Here is a 26,330-nt window from a genome sequence, read left to right as displayed (position 1 = left end):
TTGCTTGACCAATGGCCAGTAAATTTTGTTGGTTGTAGGTGTTTCTAACCGAGCAAAGTGGAAAAGACAAACTTTGAGTCGGAGAGCACAAAGCCGCTGCGTCTACGAGCGCCGCCATCTTAGAAAAAAAAAAAAGTAGAGCTGCTGTGACACCAACCAACCACAAGGAGGCGTCTGGTGTTATTCTGGCTGGATCAGGGTTCCGGTCTGTTTCTGGACATCAGATGAAACTGACAGAGACAAGCTGGAGCGGCAGATTTAACATTTCTATCAAATAGTGAAGGAAGGGACGGGAAATCTGTTGAAGAATTTCTCTCTCAATCTGAAGCTTCGTCATGTTTTCAGGTTGTTTAAAACATTTTCTCTACTGACCTCCTTCCTGTGTTTTCTCCTGCTGGATGCAAACCTGCAGTCACATTTTCTAAACCACAGGAGTCAAACTCCAGGCCTCCAGCTGCTGTCCTGCAGGTTTTAGATGAGCCACAGATACAAAACACTGGAATGAAATGGCTTAATGACCTCCTCCTTGTGTAGATCAGTTCTCCAGAACCTTAATGACCTAATTATTCTGTTCAGGTGATGCAGCAGAGGCACATCTAAAAGTTGCAGGACTGCGGGCCTCCAGGACTGGAGTTTGGCCCCCCTGCTCTAAACAATTACTTCCTCTTCTTCCATGAAGGTCCAGCATGAACTGTTTCTGAACAGTAAAAAATAAAACACAATCTGGTGGCAGGAGGCGATAAAATCAAACAATGTAATTAACACAGATCTGTCACATAGAATCGTCTAGAAACACATAGAAACTCTGCTGGGAGAAAACAGAAATGTATTTCTGTGTGTTACAGACCAGATCATGTGACCTCAGATCACCTTGTGTTGGACACACTGCTGCTAACCGGCTAAGAAGCTATTAGCACAGCTAACTGTTTAATGCTTTAGCATTTTTACAAACTTTGAGAACGTTTAGCGCCCTTAGCTTCCCCTCCAGGATAAATTCCCATCAGTTTGTTGCTGTATTTGTTCCATTTTCTCAAAACTTCAACATAGACATCAAATTTTATTCAACTGAAAGTTTATAAAACAGTCAAGAAAATTAGCGCTTCACAATTTATTCTGAAAAATTCCTTTATGGGACGCTAAGAGTGCTAAATGTTTCTTAAAGTTAGCAACAACACTTCACATTAGCTCCCATATTAGCCGCTAGCACTGCTTTTAATTATCACAATATTAAGCAGCATGAAAGTTTTATTATGGGATGTCCCTCCCCCACCACACTGAGTCAGGTTCTGGTGAGGTCACTTCCTGTTAAAGAGGAAGTTGTTCCTCTCCACTGTCCATGATTGGATGCCATCAGCTGAGTAAAGCGACTGAACAGAACGGAACCCTTCAAATTAAAGGTTTAGCTTGGTGTGGGGTGTCCTGAGTGGGAGTGGGACTCACCGCCGAGTGCCGCTGCTCCTCACAGGAAGTCCAGTTTGACTCCAGGACGGAGCAGAAAAAGAAACGCAGTGAAACAAACAGGAAGGGGAGTCGGCGCTGAGCGTCCGGCTTCCTGTTATTGGGACGCGGCGTCCTCGTCAAGACTTGGGTTCAGGTCCACCACGGTCGTCCCTCTGAGAGAAGCTCCTCCCTCTGCTGCCGGCGCGCAGCTTTTATTAGCGCCTGGAAGACATCAGAACGCCGTCAGAACGCCGTCAGAACCGGACCGGCCGCTCGGCGGGTCGGTTACCTGCACCCCCTGCGGCGGACGGAGGCAGCGCCAAGACGCCGCTGGCTCCGCCCCCTCCGCCTCCGTTGGTCTGGGAGCAGACGTTGGCGTGACGCGCCGCGGCTTTCTGCTTGTAGTGGTTGCTATGGAGCTTGTACTTCATCAGCAGGATGAAGATGAAGACGAGCACAGACGCCACGATGATCCCGCCGATGATGATGATCATGGTGCCGCCCAGGAACTGGAGGGACAGACAGGAAGTTAGACGCTAGGGTGGAGGAAAGCTGCTGCTGTGACCTGGTTTCCACGACAACAAGAAGCTGTCTACAGGAGCAGGAGGTTACTGATTAAATGCACTAACAGGATGCCGTACAGAGAGGACAAACACTTTAATTCAACAGAGATGGACAGGGACACGTCCAAGACATGAGGGACAGGAAGTAGGATAGGAAGTAAGACAGGAAGGACAGGAAGTAGGACAGGAAGTAAGACAGAAGGGACAGGAAGAAAGAAAGGAGAGATAGGAAGTAGGACAGGAGGGACAGGAAGTAAGACAGGAGAGACCAAAAGTAAGACAGGAAGTAGACAGGAGGAACTGGAAGTAGGACAGGAAGTAGACAGGAGGGACAGGAAATAGGACAGGAAGTAGACAGGAGGGACAGGAAGTAGGACAGGAAGTAGACAGGAGGGACAGGAAGTAGGACAGGAAGTGGACAGGAGGAACAGGAAGTAGGACAGGTGCAGGCTCATGTATTAAACTTCTGTCCAGTTTATTTTATTGGTTGAATGAAACAAAGTCAGAAAATAAACGTGAATTGATGATGATGCAACCTGATTATGTTCAATGAGCAATGATTAATAATGATTGACTGATTTGTGTGGAGCGCATTTATTTTCAGCACCACTGGGAACATCAGTTTTCAGGTTCTGCCACAGAAATTTAGCTCTGAACTTTGACTAGGCCATTCTAATATCTGTGGCTGGGTGTTAGGACGGTTGTCATGGTGAAAGATGAACCTTGACCCCAGTCTGAGCTCTCCTGCTGCCCCACAGCATGATGCTGCCACCACCATGCTTCACTGAATCGATGTGTTAATTTTGGTCTGTCTAGGTGGACGTCCATTAACCAGAACCAGAACCTCTAGGACCAGAACCAGAACCTCTGGGCTTTCAGAATGAAGGGGGACTGATGGATTTGGACCTGGTGACCAGATCAGTAAACTGGGATCTGTGGTACCGTTCAGTTTGGTGAACTGGGTCCAGTAGGTGTCCCGGTAGGCGGAGCACTGACCTGGTCCCGGATGGAGTGGCAGCGGCCATACTCTGAGTCGGTGGTGAAGGAGACGCAGCCCACCATCTTGGTTCCGGTCAGCGTGGTGACGCCGTCGTCGTAGACCGCCAGGACGCAAAGCTCGTAGTCCCGCGCCGCCGCCAGGTCGCTCAGCAGGAAGTACTTGTGATTGGCCGGGATCATCCTGCAGACAGACGGAGACAGATGATTGGCTCTGGGTCCAGAGGAATGCTAATGCTAACCACGGCTACAGCTGTATCAACTCAACACATTTCCATTCAAACTGCAACAGAACCAATAACATTATATAACGGCCCTACTGTAGGACCGGGTCAGAACCGCTCCAGAGATCCGGGCCAGCAGAATACTCTGTGAGTAAAACGGCGGCCATGTTGGGAGCCACGATGGCCGCCACATCGCTGAATCTTTCATGCGGATGATATAGAGCCGAGGCTCCACCAGGCGGCGCTCTAAATCTGAGGCATCATGGGAGTTTTTCTGTGACAGCCGCTCTTCCTGGTTCTGCTGCAGAAGCAAAGTGAATTCTGCTAATCCGCTCAGATTAGAAACGCAGCGAATCGCTCAGAGCGGAGAGACGTTGGGGTTTATTTCAGATACTAATCAGCTGCTGCCAGCTGTAAAAACTATACACCATTGCCATAGCAACTGTCCGAATGGAAGACGGGAACAAAAACCCTGCAGCTGCATCCAAAAGCAGAAGGAAAAACAGCAGCACATCAATCAATCGATCCATCCATCACCTTACCTGCTTGTTGCTAATGAAAGCTAACAGCAATAACTCTCTACTTCTTGTTGATTTCATAAATCCAAATAAATTATGGATGTGACGTGATTGGCTGAAAATGACAATCTTGTCCATCACTTCCTGCTGGCAGATCAGATCAGAATATTCTGAAGCAGCGTCTGGAGAAGAATCGGATCGCTAAGCTGAGCGACCAGAAACCATCGATGAGCCACAGTAAAGCTGGATCAGTCACGCCATCTTCACCGCTCTTCTTCTTCTGAGGTAAACTCTTCTTCTTCTGCTGCTACTGAGGTAAACTCTTCTTCTACTGAGATAAACTCTTCTTCTGCTACTGTTCTGGGATAAACCCGTCCAACAGAGACAGTTTTTTTCCGGGTCTCCGATCTTCCAGATGGTCGGTGTTTCCAGCTCTGGGGGAGAGGACGACTTGGACGTTTTGTCTTCTGACTGCTGGGACAGATAGACAGGAAGGATGAAGAGGAGGAAGGTGACATTAAGTGGAGAACAGTAGGAGAGGAAAGCTGATGCCTTCATCACCTCAGCAGAATATGATCAGCTGTCATCTCCTCTTCCTCTCATCTCTGCATCATCTGAGTCTTCCTCACAGCTTTCATCAGCCGCCTTCCCCCCCTGCTTTAGTCTCTCTCTCTCTCACACACACAGTCAGACCCCCCCCCCCCCCCCCCCCCACACTCACACACTCACATTCAGATGCACCCGCTAACAGAAAGCCTTTCATGAAAGCACAAGCATCCAGTTCTGTGGGACAGAGGAGGAAGAGGAGCAGCAGAGAATATTAAAGGAGGAAGAATCTATTTCTTCATTTCCTGCTGCTGACGGAGGCAGAGCTTCTCCTGATGCTCATTCCTCACAGGGCAACTCTGTCTGGTCTGGAGAATCGGGAAATGGTGAAGGAGGAAACTGGGCAGGTTTTTCTTGGCCCAGAGGAAGAAGAGGAGCAGGAAGGCAGAAACATCTCCTCTTCCTCTTCCTCCAGAGTCTAACTTTAGCAACCAGAGCATCCGCCAAGAGATTCTGCAGGAGGCAGCTGAAATGTTATTTCCTCCTGCAGTATCACACTTCCTGTTAGCTTCCAGTTTATTTCCCATTAACTTCCTGTTAGCTTCCAGTTTATTTCCTGTTAGTTTCCAGTTTACTTCCTGTTAGTGTAGCAGTGTGATGTTATTACACTATATTCTTGAGAAGCTAAAATGAGAAGCTATTCCGGTAGGAAATTATATGAGCACTGGCGGCTTTTATTTTGAAAAGACAGATCCATTGCAAAACAGCGGGCAACTTCCTGTTTCAAAATTATTATTTTTATTCAAATTTAATGTGTTGCGAATGAAAATGTGAATTATTATATTTACTGTTAAACATATTGAGTTCATGGATTGTAGTTTTGAGCGTCAGTTCGGGTTTAAAAGACAAATTAACGGATTTTACTGTTATAGTCTGTGGAGGCTTTTCCTTCGCGCTCTTTCTGTTCGGATTCCGTCGGAGAAGGTATGAAGTTTTGTTTTCTGTGTTCAATAAGTGTATTTTAAGTATAATAAGTGATAGTTTTATTACTGTTCTTGTAAAATAATGTGCTTTGGAGCACTTAAACTTTGTTAAAAAGAGATGGAACTGTGTTAGCAGTTATTTAGCTGCTCTTATGCTACATGAAACATCGCTAATGAAAATGCTACATCCATGTGCTGAAAATAGTGATGTTCCTGGTTAAACAGGCGCTGTGGAGCACTGTGAGGAGAAAAGCCTGTTTTTCACGACTATTTTCTGCTATTTGAATGCAGGAGCATTAAAAGTGCCTTCAGATCAGCGCTACATTAGCTTCCTGTTAGCTTCCAGTCTAGATTGAATTATATTATAGCTTTTTTTTCTCCTTGTGGAATATTTATTCCTAAAAGAGGTTGAAAAAATTATAATGTGCAAAATTTAATGAATTGTGTTTTTCCTTTAAGTATTTCCAACTGTAAAAATAAATTTATTTCATTACAATACTGCCCTCTACATCAGAAGATGATAAATAAATAAAGAAGTGGAATATGAAAGATGGAGCAGCTTCTGTCCAAGCAGCTGTGGGAGACGTTAGAACCATGATTTCTGTTCAGGCAGCTCCAGGACAGCCTCTGCTGGTTTCTGGTGGAACATTTTGTGGAAAAGCTTCCTTCAGTCTCCCAGCATGTGGATCTTCATATCACACTTTCAAACTTCAGTGAGTCCAAACATGACTTTGAATCAACTGGGCTGCAGCGAGTGATTTCAGCTGATATTTATTGGTTTGGCCACCAGGGGGCAGTCACATATCTCTGAGACTCCCGGATGGTCAGCTGAAGGCGGTAAAACGATGTGGGCAGGAAGGCATCCGGTCCTGATGAAGCAGAAATCTGCTTCACCCAGAAATTTCCTCTCCACTAATCCCAACAGGATCGGTTCTGACCCAGAGCGGATCTAAAGTTGGATTGAAACGGCAGGTGTGTCGGGTTAATGGCTGACCTCTGCCAAAGAATCCACCTGATCCAGCCCGTCCCAGTCAGAACCAGAACCCAGACTGATACTGGAAACGTCCTGATGGAGTTCTGTAGACGGGATGTTGGGTTCTGGAGGAACCCGGGCCATAAACACTGCCTGCTGTCGCATCAGGAGCTAAAACAGGAAACGTCCCAACATGAGGGACGATGGAGTTTACCCACGAGACACTGGGACTGGCGGGGCCACTGGGACCGGAAAGGCGGTTTGCCCAGGGCGCCAAGCATTAGCAATGCCAGCCTCTGCTGGGACGAACACTTGGTGACAGAAGAGTCCAAACGGGTCCAGCTGCTCTTTTATTCAAAGCCACATCTGGATTATGAGCCATTTTATTAAACCAGCTCATTCCTACAGAGATAGGAATATTGTGTAAGATAACCACTCGGATTAATCTTTAACGTTAAATTTAACAGCTGCTGCAGCAACAGCACTTTGCTTCATGAAAGCAGCGACCTACTGCTTCACAACCATCTTAATGCTCTCTCTCTGCGCTCTGGAAACTTGATTTCCTTTCCTTTATAGCTGCTTTTCCTTTGTAGCTGCAGCAGAAGCTGCAGCAGAAACTGGCTGGAGCAGCAGCAGCAGCAGCAGCAGCAGCAGCAGCAGCAGCAGCAGCTGCAGCAGCTGACCTCCAGCCCAGTGGTTTTCTCCATCCGGTTAATGAACCCAGGCGTCTGAAGTCAGAGCCGGTTTGTAGAAACATTAGCTGGACTACCTGCTTCTGCTGTGAGACTGTAGGACAAGAAGCAACTCTCTTCAGTGTGGAAGATGTGACTCAGTGAAAAAGATTCAATGTGTCCGTCTGACAAAGCAGGAAATGTAAGAAGCTTCTAGAAGAGAAAGTGTTTTCAGTGGAAGCTCAGCAGCTAAGAGGAAGGTGGTATGGCATTTTACTGTTAAACTAAACTGTTAGCTAATGCTTATGATTAGCACATTAAGTGTTAGAATAATTATCTAAGTTCATTTACTTGTGAGTTTATTTGAAAGGTTATGTTTTCATATTATTATTTTGTGTGTAGTTTACTTGACTCCTTTTCTTCTGTGAAACACTATTAACCATTTTTAGGATGTTTGCCTGGAGGCTAGAGACGTTTGCACATTCCTGTGGTATCAGCTCCATATGTAACTGATTAGTTGTGGTCAGCCACATGCCCTTGTAAGGGCATGTCCACAGAAGGTTCCAGAACACCCTGTAGAAAAAGGTCATTGGTCAAATTCTTTGTGTGACTATGTGAAAAAGCCCAACCTCTTCCTTGTATTTTCTAATAAAACCAAATGCAGAAGAAAGATTTGGCAGAGTTGATCCCAGACAGTGTTTGACAGCGATTCTTCGCGTCTGTTTTCAATTCTCCTTTTCTGCAGAAAAGAAAATTGTGTCTGGTTGAATCTTTGCAAGTTAGGAATTAAAATAAACCTATCATTAAGGTTAGTACAACCTTTGTAGTTAGCGGTGTCCACCACTGACCATTAGCAATGCTAGCTGTGTTAATTGCTAACATAAGATCCAAAGGACAGCTAGAAGTGTTTTCATTAAACACGCTCCAGAGCTGTGGAATGGAATAGCTAACTCACACAGTGTGACGACGCTTCTTATAAATGGTTTTACTCTGAAGCTTTTAGGATGATCATGGATTATTAATCTGTCCGGTACATCCACACAGCAAAACTCAGAATCTGCTCCAGAAAGCCTCAGCGTTCCTGTTTCTCTGATTCTGATAAGTCCAGACGGCGGCGGAGGAACCGTCCGCTCTGCGCCTGAATCGCCTGAAACTCCTCACCTGTAGATCAGAATGTCGTCGGTGGAGCTGTTGTACTGGATCTGGTACATGCGGACCCCTGGGATGTGGTTCTGTGGTGGCCAGCGGATGACGGCGGAGCTGGAGGTCAGGTCCGACACGCTGACCCGCTGCGGGTCGGCCCTGGGCTGGCCCCCGCTCACGTTGGATTTGATGGATGTGGGGATGTCTGAGGGCCCCGGGTCCGGCTCCAGTTTGGGCCCAAAGTGTGGCGAGGCGTTGACGACCAGTTCGACGGGAGCGGTGGCCTCGCCGGCTGCGTTGGACGCGATGCACGTAAATTTCCCAGAATCCTTAGGAACAGGAAACAAGAGAAACTCATGAAGAGTGGAAGAGAAATTCAGGAAGAATCAGAATCGGCGAAGCCCCGCCCACCTTGACGGACGCCTTCAGGATGTCCAGCGACCCGTTCTCGTAGCAGACGGTTCTGGACGTGTTCCCGATCAGCTTCCCGTCCGGGCTGACCCAGTGCGTGGACGGCTCCGGATCCCCGATGGACTTACAGCGCAGGCTGACCTCCTGACCCTCCATCACAAACATCTTGGAGGTGTGGCGCGTTATCATGGGCGGCTCACAGACAAACTCCTCCTGCAGCACAGAGAGAGGCTCACAACATGGCCGCCGAGGCTCGGACCGAGTGGATCCGGTCCAAACCGTGGAGCCCGGCAGGGGTCAGAGGTCAGGAGCTCTTAGGCTTCCTGCAGCAGCCTCACTAAAACCTACAGGTGCGGTTTCTAATCCAGAACCGAATCAGAAACAGCAAGACCAGTCTGACTCTGAGAGAAGAAGAGCAACAGGTCACATGACCCGACAGCAGCGGCCAATCCTGTCGCTGCAGCGCCTCCTGCAGGAAGACGCCGGCAGCGCAGCTTCCTCTTAATCCCAGATAATCCCAGTTTATCGACACTGTCATCTGAATCAGACGCTCATAGAGAATCGCTGGGAGCTGGGTGGACGGGTCAGAACCGAGTCAGAACTGGATCAGAACCGGATCAAAACTGGATCAGAACTGAGTCAGAACCAGATCAGAACCGGATTAGAACCAGATCAGAACCACTCTCCCACTAGTGGATTCCCTTTAGCCGGGATTTTAAGCTTTAATCTGCAGTAATCTGGGTTGTGGAGGAAACATGGCGGTTCGTGTTTCAGACATTTTCCCACCATGTTGTTGGTTAGAAATGTTTAGCTGAACGTTTAGTTTACAAAATGAATATTCAGCTTGTTTGGAGATAAATGTTGAATATGCTAACTGACTAGCTGCTGAGCGGAAGTGGACTATCAAAATAAAAGCTGGGTTTTGGAGCTATAAAGTCCAGCTGGTCAGACTGAATTGTTCTGATCTGTGAGGAAACGTCCTGATGTTTGGAATGGTTCATCCAGCTTTTATTTTGGTAGTCCACTTCCAGTTGCTATCAGCTGAGTGTTTCGTTGGATTTGGGGCAACCTGAGCAACTTGAGCAACCTGAGTTTGGTGAACAGTAAGTCCAGCGGCCTGGACGGATAAACTGGGGATCCTGCTCAGCGCTGATGTTACTCCTGCCTGATGATGGCGCAGCTAGCGTTAGCAGGAAGTGTGTTAGCGAGCGAACCTCTCTGATGGTCCAGAAGTATTTCCCGGCCAGGTCTCTGGGGGACGCGCAGGTCTCCAGGTCGTCCTCGCGGGTCAGCCGCCGCAGCCACACCAGCTCACAGTTGCAGTGGAGCGGGTTTCCCCCGAAGCTCAGCACCAGCGCCGTGAGCGGAGAGCCCTTCATCTTGGCGTAGACCGGGATCCGCAGGAAGAGCGGGTCCGGGGGGATTTTCTTCAGCTTGTTGGACGTCATGTCCAGCCTGGTGGACACAGAGACACAGACCCCCACTGACCTCCAGGGAATATTTCATCCCAGTAACATCTGAAGTCAGAGCAACATGACTGCACCCTCGGTGGCAATTTAAAAAAGCAGCCATGAAAACAAAGCGGCTGTTCTTCTCGTCTTTTCTGAGGAAGGACAAATGTCTGTGAAGTCAGTTTCTGCTGCTGTAAATATGAGCCCAGAGGACGTAATTATTAGAAAATAAAAGCGGCAGGTCCAGACAGATGAGGAGAGGGGAAGGCCAGAGGAGGCTGACTCACTAATCCCAAATCATATTTACGGCTTTCTGGCGTTTAGCGCCAAAGGAAGAGGTGGGAGCAGATGGCTAATCGATCGATCAGGAGGGAGGAAGAGGGATGAGGAGGAGGGAGGAAGAGTGAGGCCAAGGATCAGCAGAGATAGAGAGAGGAGCACAGCAAACGGCTCGGCCCAGTCCTCCATCCAACTGGATCCAACACCCACTCACACCTGCCGCCTTCAGCCAATCAGGACGCAGCGCTGCCGTGGCGGCGCAGGAATGCTAATGCAGTCTGCATCGTTTCCATTGCTGGGAGACACTGGTCAAACAGGAAGTGACCAGACGCCGTGGCGACCGACAGGAAGTGACCAGATGCCATGGTGACTTTGTTTCCACCAATCAGGAAAAAAATAAAAAGAAATAATAATAAAAAAAAAGAAATCAAAACAATCAGATCATTTCTCTCCTCTGGGCCCAGAAGTTTAGATAAATTTGATTATCGGTGATGCAGCAGAACCAGAACTTCTGACGCCTTTAGAACCAGAACCAGCTAATCTGGAGTTACTGGAGAAGATCCAACCAGAGGAACTGGCTGCTGCCGCCCTGAGCACAGAGCCGTACCTGGCCAGTTTGTGCAGGTTGGAGAAGATTCCCTCGGGGACGCTCTCGATCAGGTTGTGGTCCAGGCTCAGCGTGTTGACGCTCACCAGCAGGGACACCGTGTCCCAGGGGATGTCCACCAGGTTGTTGTAGCTCAGGTCCAGGTCCTCCAGCGTCTCCAGGAAGTCCTGCAGGGGACAGGACAGGACAGGGACGTACTGAAGCTCGTCCCGCTGCCGGTTCCGACGCTGCCTTGCAGCAGCGGCACTCGGTGCTGCTCGGGTCATTACAGAGACATCCAGCTGGGCCGGCTGGTTCTGATGGAGCCAGGAACCACTTGACCCGCAGCACCACAGCTACTCTGAGCCGCTTTTAATGACTTTCAATAAGTTTTCAGCAGAGGATTGTTGGCAGAGGCCGTCCGACTGTGAGGTCGGATGATTCATAACACTTGTTGGCAGAATGGAAAGGTTCTGACTGCTGAGCCGCATCCAGAGCGTTGGCACGGCGCCGGCAGCGCTTTCAAAATTCATCCTCACATTATTTTATTTTCCTCTGACAAAGCCAAGCTCCACGCTCCCAACACTCAGACAACTCAGTGAAGATGAGGTTGGACCGGATGAAGGCTCTTCTGTTCACCTCACTAAACACCAGCAGAGAGAACGCTGCCAGAGCTGGACGCCCCCTGCTGAGGCTCTCCTACCCGGACGCCCCCTGCTGAGGCGCTCCTACCCGGACGCCCCCTGCTGAGGCTCTGCTATCCGGACGCCCCCTGCTGAGGCTCTCCTACCTGGACGCCCTCTGCTGAGGCGCTCCTACCTGGAAGGCCCCCTCTGAGATGCTGTGCAGCTGGTTGTTGGCCAGGATCAGGTGCCTCAGGTTCACCAGCCCCTGGAAGTGCGAGTCGTCCAGGACCGTGAGGCGGTTGGCGTCCAGGTGGAGGGCGTGGAGGTCCTGCAGGTCGGCGAAGGTGTAAGGTCTGATCTGGCTGATGGTGTTCCGGCTCAGGGTCAGGTGGATCTGCACCAACAAACACAGGATCACAACCAGAGGAAACAAGAACCCGTCTGGACCGGAGCCGGTTCTGCTAAAATGTTGTAAAAAATGAAATATTGGTGAAAGGCCTGATTAGTTTCCTTTGTAAACCTGAGACCTTCAGGTAGAGATGATGCAACATTTTCACTTCCTTTCTGTTGCATTTGAAATTGTTGAGTTAATGAAACTTCGTGGTTCCTTACAGGACAGATCAGCAGTCCAGATGATGGACTCAGTCAGAACCAGAGTTCCCAGTTTGAGTCCACCTGTCAGGCGGGTCTCTGCCTCCCTTCCCATAGAAAGAACCCCTGGCTGCTCATCCAGGGATTTTTTCCAAAGCAGATTCAGAACCAGAATCAAACCACAGCTGGAGTCAGAAAGTGGTTCTGTAACGGATCCAGTTAGCGCCGGTCCTCAGACCCTTCATTTATTAGCAACAGGTAGTGGGGGGTGAACGCTTCCCAGCAGCAGAGCTAAACCCAAAGATCCTGTTCAGGTTCTGACTGAGTAGAACTCGGTTCAGATGAGACCGAAGCGATTTATCAGATTAATTACTGAAATAATCCTAATTTAGTGACTGATTAACTGGAGTTTCCAGATTCCAAAAATCCTGATTGCAGAAAGAAAAACAAGTTCAGAGCAGCAAAAAAGCTCAAACTTCACAAATCATAGTAACCATAGTGACAAGAAGAATAATAATGGGTTCCTGGCCAGGCACCGCCATGGGCTTTAAAACGTGACTCAACCCGGAATCGAACCGGCAGCCTTCTGACTCAGAGTCCAGCACTTTAGTCACACAGCCAAACAGAAAGAAGGGATTCGTCTCAGTTCTGAGAGCTGAGGACTGCATTACTTTGGGATAAATTATAAAAAACCTTCATTGTGAATGTGTGCTGGTCAACCACAACAAAACACGTGTGGATTACAGCATTAAATAATCCAATGTGTGGATTACAGCATTAAATAACCCAATGTGTGGATTACAGCATTAAATAACCCAATGTGTGGATTACAGCATTAAATAATCCAATGTGTGGATTACAGCATTAAATAATCCAATGTGTGGATTACAGCATTAAATAATCCAATGTGTGGACTACAGCATTAAATAATCCAATGTGTGGATTACAGCATTAAATAATCCAATGTGTGGATTACAGCATTAAATAATCCAATGTGTGGATTACAGCATTAAATAATCCAATGTGTGGATTACAGCATTAAATAATCCAATGTGTGGATTACAGCATTAAATAATCCAATGTGTGGATTACAGCATTAAATAATCCAATGTGTGGATTACAGCATTAAAGTTGATATATGTTGACTGACTGTCCTGAAAATTTGAGCTCATTTGGATGAACGTGTGATTTTTTTAGAATTTTTTGAAAGTTTGGAGGTCAGGTGAAGATTTTGTCACGTTTTTGTTAATAACGCTCCCATATTTCATCCAACCATGACCATATTCAATATGGAAGCCAAGTTTGCAAAGTTTGGCCATTTTTGCAATTGCGTAGCAAATGTCACAATTTTCCAGCGCCTGCTTGTAGTTGGAGATACGAAGGAAATTGTGAAATTCTTGATGGTTCCGAATTATGAGCAATTGAAATTTGCAGCTATGTGGCGATGTTTAATTAGCTATTATTTCGTAATTGGGAATAAAAATCTATAAAAAAGATGTAAAATCCGCTGGATAACTTTCTTGTGTTTCTTTTTAAGCGAGTTTTGTGCCACGTTTCATTGGCTCAGAGGTCAGATTGGTTCTTCATGGATCTCGGCTGAAAACAAATCCACCAAATAGTTTTTCCACAGGAAACTTGGCCCACATCTACGGAGGCTTCCAAGGGACATGGGTAAAAAATGTATTTTGCGTTCCTTCGCAGTAATCTACTGATCAGTTATGTGTCATAATTGAATCCTGTAAGCCTTACAGGCTGCCGTACTTACTGCTTTCATAAAAGGTTATGAGAGATTTTTCTATGAATATTAATATCTGCTTGTGAAATATCTGAAGTTTTATATCTTTATATATTTTTCTTTAGGATAGAAAGACACCACAAACCTGTGATATAAAGAGAAACTTCCCCTAAGTAAGAAAGAAATAAAAATACATCCTACTATGGACTATTTTTGAGTTATTATCGCGGGTAATAAATCATCTGACAGTTTTGATTGTGTCTCTGTGTTGCTGGTCTGAATGGTTTAAAGAGCTGCTTTCATGTTCAGCTCCATCTCAACCTTAACAGACAAACATGCAGTGAATAAATCGATTTTCAATCTGTTTTTTGCACCAGTTAATAATAATAAACATGTTTTATTATTATAAAACACGACAAACTAATGATGGTAAAGAGCTGCACTGGGTTAACTCTGGAATCTCATCTGTCTGAGTATCAACGACTCCAGATCATTTCTTTGTTCCGTCACATTTATCGATTTATTCCATTTTGATCATCATGTTCCAAACTGACTGACCGCCCCGCTCACCGTGTAACTCTGCCTCCAGAACTCACCAGGCTGGTCATGTTGGCGAAGTCTCGGTGTCTCAGCGTGGTGATGAAGTTGTCCATCAGCCGGAGCTCGGCCGTCTGCCGGTCGATGTTTGGCGGGACGAAGAGCAGGCCCGTCTTGGCGCACAGCACCGTGTAGGACGGCAGCAGGTTCTGGCAGGTGCAGCGCTTCGGACAGAGCATGTCGCAGAGGCAGGACGGGAGGCAGGACAGGAGGACGAGCCAGAGGACGTCCATGGTGTCTGTCCGCCTGTGGACACAAAGACGGACAGAAATCAGAACCGACCCTGCTTCATCAGCAAGCTGACCAAAGGTTCTGGAAAATGTCCCTGGTTCAGCAGCTCATCAGACTCCATAAAGCATTGAAATCTGGTGGAACCGGGCCTGAACCAGGCCACAGCTTGAGCCAGGCTGGGGCCGGGACCGGAGCCGGACTGGAACCGGGCTGCAGCAGAATCTTCTGCAGATACTGAACTGCTCTCTCAGCTAGCGCTGCTAATGGGGGAAATCCTGCTAACCACCAGGAATGATAGGTCAGGGTTGCCATAGCGACGCAGTGACTCCTCCCTGCAGCACAAAGACAGGTGGGTCTGATCTGATACCACAGGAACCTTTTCACGTTCCTTCACTTCACTCAACCTGGATCCAGCTGCAGATGTTCTGGTCCTGGGCGTCTTTAGAGAACGTCCAGCATCATGAAGACCAAGAACACAAAACATCAACATGGTGAAGCACGGTGGTGGCGGACGCTCAGCTGGACGCCCCCTGACGTTTTAATCAGAAACTTTTCTCCTCCTCATTACTCCGGGTTTTCCAGACGAGTCGTCTGGTTCAGCTGCTGCTGTTGTCTGCAGGAAACCGGACCTGCAGGATGAAACTTCCTGCGCTGCGAGGCGAGAGCGCCTGATGTCAAGATTCATAAATTCATCGATTTTTCAGGCCTATAAATGTTGAATTTTCCCTGTAAACACAGCAAAGGAAAACGCTGCCACTGATTTCCCTCCAGTTGATTCTGAGTGCAGCTCAGCAGGAACCAGAATAAATTCATACAGGGAGAGAAAGGACACACACACACACACCCACACACACACACACACACACAGGAACAACCTATGCAACCAAAATCACTGTAACTCTGAAAAGTTGTTCAGCAGCAACTAGAAACGGTCGATGGCAAAGAACAGCAGGAAGATTTTTATTTACAGCTGTGAAACAATCAAACGCTGCTGGGATACGGAACAGGAAGTGTGTGTGGAACCAGGATACGGAACAGGAAGTGTGTGTGGAACCAGGAAACGGAACAGGAGGTGTGTGTGGAACCAGGGTACGGAACAGGAAGTGTGTGTGGAACCAGGGTACGGAACAGGAAGTGTGTGTGGAACCAGGGTACGGAACAGGAAGTGTGTATTCAGATGAAGGAAATGTGCGGGAAGGTCCGGTTCCGACCCAATCCATTTTAGATTTCCAGGAGGAAGATGGCGGCGCTCTGTCGCTGTCCGACGGGACGAGCTTTCCTCTCACCGGACTGTTGCCGTGGTTACAACATCAGAAAGTGGTGATTATTTTAACAAGCAGATCTTCATCAGCAAATAAAGTCATAATAAAACAGAAAGAGATAATTTACTGAAGATGGAGGAGCTGCAGCTGCTCAGGTGGACAAACAACTGAAGCTCTTATGGATAAAGGCAGGCTGAACTTTGACCTTTGATCTGGTTTCTGCTGGAAACATCAAATATGTAACAATCAGCATAAATAAAAATAACATCATTTATGTGTTCATGAACATGTGAATAAGGTCAGAGGTCATGGAGATCCTAGGATCCCTGCTGCAGCTCCATCAGAGATGGGCGTATTGATTACAGATGTCTCACTGTGTAGAATCCATAGCACCCTGCTGCGACGTTCATGGGGAGTTCATGTTCCTCATGTGTTCATCATCACACCTTCACTCCCGTCCCTCCAGTAAAAGAATCCCAGGCAGAAAAACTTCAGGTGATTTCCTCCCACTGAGACGCCGCGTCGCCTCAGACCCCCGATGACATCATCACCGCTCATCTACCAACAAACAGGATCATCAGCCAGGGAACAAAAACTGAGGACAATTACAGAAACACGAGGGACAACCTGCTCGATTCAAAGGCTGAAGGAGATTCAAGCATCAGGAAACACAGAGGACCTGAAGAGGATCTGATGAGGATCTGATGGGGACCTGAAGAGGATCTGGTGAGGATCTGATGAGGATCTGATGGGGACCTGAAGAGGATCTGGTGAGGATCTGATGAGGATCTGATGGGGATCTGATGGGGATCTGATGGGGACCTGAAGAGGATCTGGTGAGGATCTGATGGGGACCTGAAGAGGATCTGGTGAGGATCTGATGGGGATCTGATGGGGACCTGAAGAGGATCTGGTGAGGATCTGATGAGGATCTGGTGAGGACCTGAAGAGGATCTGATGAGGATCTGATGGGGACCTGAAGAGGATCTGGTGAGGATCTGATGGGGATCTGATGGGGACCTGAAGAGGATCTGGTGAGGATCTGATGAGGATCTGGTGAGGATCTGATGAGGATCTGGTGAGGATCTGATGGGGATCTGATGAGCTGAACTATAAATGACCAGGGGCCTCATGTTAAAACAGTTTGCAGTTTTCACACTAAAACTTGGCGTGCGGAAGAACATAGAAAAGTGCGGCGCACAAAACAAATCGGATGCATAAAGCCGCGGCTGCGCATCTTTCCTTTATAAATCCTGATTTGCGGAAACAGAGCAGCTGCTGCTCCGCCTGTCGCCTCCATAAATACATCTTAATGTAAATTAGTATAAATACCCGGAAGTCTGCCGCTGCGTGAAGCAGTAACCATGGCAACGTCTTTGTTTGTAGCAGTATTAATATTTATAATAATAATAATTATTATATATTTTATTTAAAAGGTGCTTTGAGGATACATAATGTCACCTCACAAAAATAAAAATACATTTTAAAGAAAAAAAAAAATCCAAATTAAAAAAGTAAAAAATGAAGAGATCCTGTAAATGGCTGTTAGAGCAGCAGAACGTTCAGCCGGATTTAAAGACAGACAGACAGTCAGAGAGTCTCTGAGTGGGAATGTGGACGATTATTGTAAATACTAGATGCTTCATGTCCAGAAGGAGCATTCACATAGCGGGCGGCTGCAGCGGGACCGCTTTGATTATTGAAGGTGATCAGGTGTGGAGACAATCCCAGGTATATCAGTAGCTGCATCAAGGTGAGCCGCTACCTGAGGAGCTTTGGCTCTGATGGAGAACATGGAGCCATTGATCAGAGATCAGATTGATCTGCTGGTTTCTGAGCGTTTAGATTCATCCAGACTGATCATCCTGGAGCTCTGAGCAGAACTTAAAGCAGGTACCGGTACCGGTAACGTTGACACTTTTATACATGCCGACTTGTGCGTAAAATATGGCGCCGCACATTTTTTGTGCGCACGCCGCTTTATGCATGAGGCCTCTGATGAAGATCTGATGAAGATCTGATGAAGCGACTAACATCAGCTACTCTGTAGCTTCTTTCTAACCAAAGTTTAGAAATGTTTGGCTGACCCAATGGGTCAGAACTGAACCGGTTCTGATGCGTTAGCCGAGCAGTGACGGTGAACTCGTCTGCACTCTCTGATTATTCAGCCAAGCTGGTTATTATTAAGGTATAATAATGAATATTAATAATCGTCATGTTAGCTGATCTGCATGTTCAATCAGCTGCTGCTGAGAGCCAAACATTTTACAGTCTGGAATAACTTTACATAATTCTTTAAAGCAGAAGCAACAAACTAAATGAATGTGACATTTGAACCTCCAATCAGATCTCAGCAGAGAGCCTGTTTACTTCATGCTAATGTGGAAACAGGCAGCATCTTTTATTAATTAACTCATTTTGATGAGCCAGAAACACCAAAAAGAACAAAACATTTCAGACTGGAGACTGTGACACGCAGCCTTCGAATCAGAAACCTGCAGCTCAAATCGTCTAATTTTCCTCCAAAATGTTTCGCCATCATCTATGGAGAATATTTCTGTGTATTGTGTTTTTATGCCTTTAAATGTTTGGCTGTGATGCGTCTCATTTTGCTTGATGATCAATAATAAAGCTTTGTGTGCATAACGAGGTTATTGTGTTGTTCAAACGTTGCAGTTCAGGACTGGACAGGAAACGGACAGTTGGCAAACGGGGACATCGCTCCAAACGCTTCCACAAACACGCTGAGGACAGGAGGGTCAGCAGGTCAACAAGAACCAGCAGCGCAGCAGAACCAGAACCAGAACCAGAAAATCAAACAATGATCCATTTCCTGTCAGAACAGGAAGTAGAGCTAATCCAACATGGCTTCTCTGGCGGATGCTACACCTCAGCAGGCTGCTGATCCGAATGCCTGACTCAGTTCAACCTCAGCAGGGTCACGAGGTCATGAGGTCACGAGGTCATGATGAGTCATAACTCATCTCTGCTGTTTGGTGGTTTCAAAGCTTTAAAGCTTTAAACTGCGTTAAAGATTTAACGCGTTAGAATCGTTGTAGTTAATGATCAGAGTGAAAACGTTAGCGGCTAAAACTAAACCTTAATATAAACTGAAGCAAATTTCATGTTTTCTGCTGGTTTCTGTTTAGAAAAGCTGATCAGGTTGATTGGTGGATAAATGATTTTATTAGTTCTGTTTCTAACGCCATCCCATAATTTCTCTCTCATCAAAGCATCACGTCTCACTTTAGCTGCAGTTAGCCTGGAGCTAATCATAAACGCAGCTGTTTGTGATGCAGCAGTTTACAAGCAGAAACACAAGCAGCATTCTGCAGCAAAACGTCTGAATCCTCGTTCAGCCAGAGGGCGCTCACAACGCTAACAACGACGCTAACGCTGAAGGAGAAGAAGAATCAGGCCTGGAGAGAACCATCAGAACCCTGCTAACCACCATCAGGTCGGGTTCTGTTCACTACACAGATCCCCTAGGATGGCCACTGCTACTGGGACAAACAGGGGGAAGTATGAAAGTAAGACCTGGTGAAGTAGGTCTTACTGGTTGGCTAGCATGAGGTTAGCATTAGCTGCTGTGAATCTGGAACATGCTGATGATGTCAGTGCTGGGCTGGGAGGGAACTTATTGAGAATCGTCTCAGACGTTTTCTGGCCAGTCGGATCAGAGCAAACTGCATCCATTTGGTTCAGAAAGCAGCTGAGAAGATCCATGATGTACAGCTCAGAGGAATCCAGAAAATACAACAGCAGAGGTCAGAGGTCAGAGAGGAAGCGATTGGTCACCAAGTTCACTTCACTGAGAGCAGGAAGTGAACTTGGTCTGCGACGATGAGCTGATGGGGCTGAGAGTCGGAGCAACCGCTAAACAAGGCTAGGCTAGCTCATCTAGCATGCTAGCATCCGTTAGCATTATGGAAAATGCAGAGGCGGAGCCAGGAGGAACGCACATAAAGGGCGGAGCCAGTGGGAACGCACACAGAGGGCGGAGCCAGGGGGAACGCACACAGAGGGCGGAGCCAGGGGGAACGCACACAGAGGGCGGAGCCAGTGGGAACGCACACAGAGGGCGGAGCCAGGGGAAACCAGGAAGGGAAGAAGGAGGCAGTCCTAAGGTTCTGCTGAGCTTTTTGCCTCAGTCAGACTCAGACCAGGACTCCGCTCGCTCCCAGCCTGTTTCTGGTCCGCAGCGTTCCCCAGTCAGCTCGTTAAGACTCCAGCTGCTGCTTCTAACGAGCCAAACAAACAAACAAGCAAAGGTCCAGGTGCGGGGCGAACCCGGGGTCAGAGTTCACCATTTTTATCTGAAGCTGAGAGAAAATGAATGCAAGAACAGAAACGACCAAAAACAAGTTTATGAGCTGCATGCAGATTAATCTGCCTGGATTTAATCTACCCTGCATTCACAGATTAGCAGCTGTCAGTGAAAGAAGCTTTTTGTTTTCTGAGCGAAATATAGAAATTAACCAATCAGCACACAGAATCAGAAATACAGCAAATGATGCAAATAAGCAGAAAATGTCCTGCAGTAGAGCCGGTTTGTCTAGAGGACTCTAGAGCTGTTCGTTCATTCATTCATTCATTCATTCATTCATTCATTCATTCATTCAGTCTGAGGCCGGTGGGCAGTTCACCTGCCACCTGCAGGAAAGGTCAAGGGTCACAACACAATGAAAGGCAGAGAGCATTATCTTCCCCTCTGACCTCTGCTTTAGACAGATGACTGAAAGCAGGCGGCGCCGTGTCCCTCTGCCTCGGTGGGAACCAATCAGGAGCCGCCGGCTGGACCCGACCTTCAGGGAAACGATCGGGTCAAAGGTCAGAGAAACACCAGAGAGAATGAAGAACCAGAAGTCAGAAGATGGAAGAAGAGCAGGAGGGGACAGATGAAGACAAGTTGAGAGGGTTCTAACCCTCACGAAAGGTCAAAGTTCAGCAGCAAAACAATGAATCTGTTGGTTTTCCATGGAAGTTTGTGTTGCAGCCTGCTGCGCTGAGCCCAACATGCCCGGCCAGGGCCAGACCTCCTCCACCCGGCCTCCGCCTGCAGCTGGACTCTGGCAGCCTTTCTGGAGACCAGCCTGGTACCAGCTGGAGCTGCAGAACCGGCTGCAGGTCCTTCACTCCAAACCTCTTTCTGCCTCTTCAGCTGAATTGTTTCCCACTTATTCAATCTTTCATCTCTCATTTTAAAAGCTCCGTCTCAGATAGTGAAAAGGAAGCGATGGAGACTGAAAAGTCATCAGCTTCACCCAGAGAAGACCGAGTCGAAGGGAAACACTCTGATCCCGGGTCCAGCAGGTTCTGATGAAGACGACGTCCTCATCAGAACCTCCAAAACCTTTCAGGTCAAACTGTGAAAAGCTGAAAAAAAGAGGCTAACCAGTCAGTCTCCATCAAAAAAAAGAAGACGTCTTAGGGATGAGGACACCATAAAGATGTCCTCTTCGTGTCCTCAGAGAAGAAAAAGGACCCGGCTATAAATCTAGTCAGGCAGAGGAAAGGCAGCCATTAATCACAGAGGAACATCTGTTTGGAAAGACGAGGCTAGAAACTGTGATCAGACAGGAAGTGGAGAGGAAGAGGACAGGAAGTGGACAGGAAGAGGGCGGGAAGTGGAGCCGTCGGCCATGATGGAGGACTGACATCCTGGAAGTGAAATGTCCAGCAGGTGTGGCCTGGACACACCTTTCAGATGGCGGATCTGATTGGTTGGAGATCGACAGCTGGTAAGCTAACGGTTAGCCCCAGCAACAGTCCAGGATCTGGGTTTGCTCCAACCACTGCCCTCCATCTTTCGTTAGGTCAGCCTGTTAGCTCCTCTTTCCAGTCTGAAGATGCTTCTTGAGTCCAGAGCCGATCCGATCAGAGCGTGTGGTAATGAACAGTGAGGACAAACAAACACATTATCATGAAAATGTGACATTTGCATGACCAGAGGAGAAACATCCCTCACAATAATAATCCTGGAATAATAATAGTAATAAGGTTCTGTTCGCTTCTACCTAGTTCTATAAAGTTAAAGCTAGTTGTTGGTTATAAACAACAACCTAGGGTGTGATTCCCATTTACTATGATTCAGAACCGATATGAAAATAAACCGATCTGCTGTTGCCATGGAGATGTACTGGAACGCGCATGCTCTGAAAACAACAAATGAAAAAGAGACTCGACCGGCTGGTTTTTATTGAATTCCCAGAAGCTGACCTGAACTTCACCGGGGTCAAGGTTCACAAAATGGAACACAGCTGGTGGGCGGAGCCAAGCTACGCCGCCCTCCGGCGCTGAGCTCTGGGAGGCGGGCTGTGATTGGTCAGGACGTTGTGGGCGTGGCTTATACAGAATGATGTCAGACAGAAACGTTGATATTTCTCTTCAACTAGTTTGAGTTCACTGTCCGCTTTTTAAATCTGCAGCTCCGCCTGCTGCTGCAGCTCCGCCTGCCTCCCAGATGGAGACAAAGTCTGAATCGAATTCCCACAATCCCCTGGGTGAGGGGCGGGGTCAGATGCAGCGCGCCGTTTGCTGCTGTGCAGGAAGACAAGTCTATGGAGTCAAAGTAACACAAATCTGTTCTTCCATTTTACCTCCATGCATAGAAACTGGAAACACGACTGATTGAAGCAGCTGCTGCAGCAGCTGCAGCAATGTATACTTTAGATAAACACATTTATACAAAAACACGGCCAGAGGAGCTGGAGCAGATAAAAGCAAAACCCAAAGAGATTCAGAGCAAAGGAAGATCAGAGGAGAGATGGAGGAGGAGGAGGAGGAGCTGAACCAAGGACGAAGAACGCTGCTTTCACTGGAGGAAGATGAGGAACAGGAAGATGAGGAAGATGAGGAGGAAGAGGCATTGATTTCAGAAACAGAAAGGACGTAACAGAGAGAGGAGAGATAAAGGAAGAGCCAGAAGCTGCTTTCTGTTCAGCTGCAGCTGCTCAGCGTCTCCTCCATTTGTTCAGCACTTCCTGTTCATCGTGCGTCTCAAAATGGAGGCCAGGAACAGGAAGTCACCAGAGCTCTGACTCGGCCTTTCCTGTCTGTTCATTGGCTCCTTCAAGGCTGGAGAACAGGAAGTGTTTAGAATCAGGAAGGTAAAACTGTCACCACACACCCAGTTCAGACTGCAGGTCCAGAGGGTCTGATCATAACCTCCTGGTACCAGCAGCTGATCATCATCATCATCATCATCATCATCATCATCATCCTCCTCCTCCTCCTCCAGCAGGTCGGACCAGAAAATGGACGACAACCAGAGAGAGACAGCAGGGGATGGACTGCGGTCTTCTCCATGCAGTCATTAACAGATGGCCGCCTCTCTCTCTCACACACACACACACACACCCCCACACACACACACACACACACACACACACGTCCTGGGTGTTCGGAGAGACGGACAGACACAGAGCGTCTCATTATCAGAATGTTTTCTTTTTAAATCCGTTTCAGAACCGATTTGTTCACATCATCGTTTTATTTTGCTGCTTTTTCAGTTTCCTGCCAGTGAAATTTATATATAATAAATATAGTTTTAATGTTTAGTAGGTTTTATTTATAGAGCGTTCACTGGTTCAGGTCAGATTTGTGCGAGGCTGTTAGCATATGGGCTAACAGCAGGGCCACATACAGAACATGGCCGACTGAACATAAACATCCTGAGTTCCTCTCAGCCAATGGAGACGCATGCTGTGGTAGCAACCACACAACGGGCCAATCAGGAGCTCTGTTTGATACAAACCGGCCAATCAGGGGTCGGTCCACGAGCGGTTCTGCCCACCCAGCTCCTCCTACCGCCTCAGATGCTGCATCCTCCATTACATTTGATCAGAATAACTCAGTGACCTCGTGACCTTTGCTGCATATGGCCCCGGGACTCAAACATGTAACGTTGCGTCTGAAAGGAGGATATTTCATCATGTTTGGTGCCAGGAACAGAATCCCAGCAGACGGGTTTCTGAGGCTCCGAATCTTCCGATCGATGCAGCGAGACCAAAGCAATCGACATACGAGGAATTAAACCAATTAGTCACTCAGAGAGACGCCTTCCTGCTGCCTCACCATGACCTGATGGCCTAGTCAAAGGCTTTTCAGTAGGGCAGACAGAGCTACGACTGGTCAGCAGTGGTTCCAGCTCTAGACTGATCCTCATTGGAGCAGAACCCGGCTTCGGTTCTGGTAGTTTAACCCGGAAACAGCAGCTCCACTGTGAGCTCTTCCTCCCTGTTGACGCATCACGCTCTGCCTCCATAACCCTGGAGTTCTTCTCCAGAAGAGCTGCAGTCAGTCTGACAGCGACCTTTGACCTGTCAGCTTCTGAGCCTCTCCTGGTTCTGGTCCATTTCGCTCTGCTGCATCTGCTCTGTATTTCTGCTGATCTCTGCTTTTCTATGATGTCAGCATCCTGTTGGCGAAGGCCAGAATGCTAACGGCGACTAGCATGGCACCATGAAGATTTACCCTTCAACAGCCCAGGAAACCGACGGAGCTGAAATGGAGGAGAATCCCACAAATAAAGACACGGCTGGAGTTTAAACACGACCCAACATGGGATGAAACTAAAAGCACGAATACTAGAACCCAACAGGACTGATGCAAAGGGATGAATAATAACTAGAGACGCTCTGATCACAGCTGATCTCCTGATTGGCTGTTCGTTTTTCGCTTCAGGTATAAATGCTACTATGTGATCTGGCAAAATGGAAAAATGATCTGGTAATAAATTCACCTAATTAAGTAAAAAACATGCAAAATACTTGCAGGCACAAAACAGCAGCTATTCAGTAAAAAGGACTGACAAACCTGCAATCAGTAAAATAATAATTAATAATAATTTAAGGCTCTCAGTGTCATGAAGTGGTGAGGTGAGGGATGGTGAGGCAGACGCAGCGGACCCAGGTATGATGAATACAGATATTTAATGTCGAAAACACAGTCCAAAACAACAGGCAGCTCGCACAGAGACGCATTGACAAAACATTGACGAGGACCTGACGAGGAACAAGGAACACAGGTGGAGTTAAATACACAGCGGGTAATCACAGAACGAGACACACCTGGGAACAATCAAGGGGAGGACAGGACAACGAAGAGACTCAAGGACACAGAAAACTCTAAATAAACACAGAAAAACACAGATCCTGACACTCAGCCACAAATTATACATGAGTAAAATAAATCTCACAACACAGATATCAAATAATATCAAGAAGAAAAAGGAAACATTCATTAAAGTCAAATGCAGGTTGATTAAAATAAACAATCCTGAGTTACTGAAAGTTAGCCACACTCTGAGGCTAACTTCCTGGTAGCATGGCTAACTGGTTAATGCTGGTTATGATTGGCTAGCTGACTAATACTCTGATTGGTTGTTTCTAACCTAGCTCAGTAATTCTGGGAACACAGGAGGAGGCAGAGAAGTTCAATATTTTTTTCAGAGATTGTCTTATGTTAGGACAGCGAAGGTTTTAATACGTATGTAAAATCTTTTGTGTTTAAGTTTCCTGCTGCAGCTCTCAGCAGCTGCTCGGTGTGAGAGTTCACTGTCTGGAGGTCCAGCGGCTCCGTCTGTGAAACATCACCAGCAGTAGCGGCGGTCCAACAGCCGGAGCAGAACCAGCGTCTCACTCCGCAGCTCGTTGACTTGAATGATTGTTTTTGTGAGGGCAGAGGCAGAAGTGACTCCAGAGCTGCTGCGGCTTCACCAACATGTCAAACTGCACGTTTTAGGTTTTACTGCTTCAGAAGATGTTAGTAGTAAAAACATAAAAATGGTTGAAAATGTGTAGAAACTGTTAAGCACTGCTCCAGGTTCAGATTCTGTTCCTAGAGAAGAACAAAATGTCGGGTTCCCTGACGCTCAGTTTTAATCCAGATGTTTCAGACGATTTCATAATCTGCTCTATGGGCTCTTTGCACCTCAGCTTCCTCGTTCGGGAAAAGCGGCTCAATCTTTTCCATCTATTGAAAAAGGCTCTTTCCACTGGGTGTTTGCAGGGCTTGTCCAAGGTAACAGTTAATGATGAACATCGATCCGAAGCCCCGACAATAAGCTGGAGAAAGGTTTTAAGATGTTCGCCTCATTATACATTCACAGATACGAAGGTGAGTTTTACTTTAGACTTTGTGGCTAACATTAGCTTTAGCTTATGCTAGTAGGAAATATTCTCTGACATTTTCCTTGTAAAAATTTGCTATTTAAGTATCTAAACATTTTTCATCATTCATTAACGGACAATGTTTTTACCTTGTGTTCAAGTATATTACGTGGTTTATTGTCGTTAGTGTCAGAGACCAAGTAACGGGGATTTTACGGTTCAGGCTTTTTGCTTCTGAAGCCTGAGGAACAACAAGCCCATAGCTTAACAGTAGAGCAGCTCTGGTGTCAGTTCTAGTTCAGCTGACGGTTCAGGTTCAGTTGTTGCTTTTAGAAAAATATGGCCGTGTTCCTTAAGGTCTCCGTGTTACTTCGCTTTATTAGTTTTGCATG

At 47.1% G+C, this 26,330-nt stretch overlaps 1 protein-coding gene across 4 annotated transcripts in view; it reads right to left on the bottom strand.

Annotated features, from left to right (window-relative positions):
* The window catches only part of LOC116737390 (leucine-rich repeat and fibronectin type III domain-containing protein 1-like protein), an 83,167-nt gene that overhangs the window by 9,775 nt on the left and 47,062 nt on the right, over positions 1 to 26,330 (bottom strand). The window contains exons 3-11 of one of the 4 annotated variants that reach the window (XM_032590505.1): positions 14,333 to 14,579; positions 11,604 to 11,804; positions 10,806 to 10,972; positions 9,683 to 9,923; positions 8,469 to 8,681; positions 8,076 to 8,386; positions 3,000 to 3,183; positions 1,730 to 1,949; positions 1,441 to 1,662 (exon numbers count right to left, since the gene is read on the bottom strand). In XM_032590505.1, coding sequence (XP_032446396.1) covers positions 1,556 to 1,662; positions 1,730 to 1,949; positions 3,000 to 3,183; positions 8,076 to 8,386; positions 8,469 to 8,681; positions 9,683 to 9,923; positions 10,806 to 10,972; positions 11,604 to 11,804; positions 14,333 to 14,579 — 1,891 coding nt within the window. In that variant the 3' untranslated portion in view covers positions 1,441 to 1,555. Of the gene's footprint in view, positions 1 to 1,440; positions 1,663 to 1,729; positions 1,950 to 2,999; positions 3,184 to 3,766; positions 4,525 to 8,075; positions 8,387 to 8,468; positions 8,682 to 9,682; positions 9,924 to 10,805; positions 10,973 to 11,603; positions 11,805 to 14,332; positions 14,580 to 26,330 lie in introns of those variants that run through there. The other 3 variants (XM_032590506.1, XM_032590507.1, XM_032590508.1) reach the window with 3 other exon arrangements.

The sequence above is a fragment of the Xiphophorus hellerii genome, chromosome 18 (genome assembly GCF_003331165.1).
Source record: "Xiphophorus hellerii strain 12219 chromosome 18, Xiphophorus_hellerii-4.1, whole genome shotgun sequence".
In the NCBI taxonomy this organism is placed as follows: domain Eukaryota; kingdom Metazoa; phylum Chordata; class Actinopteri; order Cyprinodontiformes; family Poeciliidae; genus Xiphophorus; species Xiphophorus hellerii.
The sequence above is the reverse complement of the archived record's forward strand: the minus strand, read 5'-3'. Positions and strand labels throughout refer to the sequence as shown.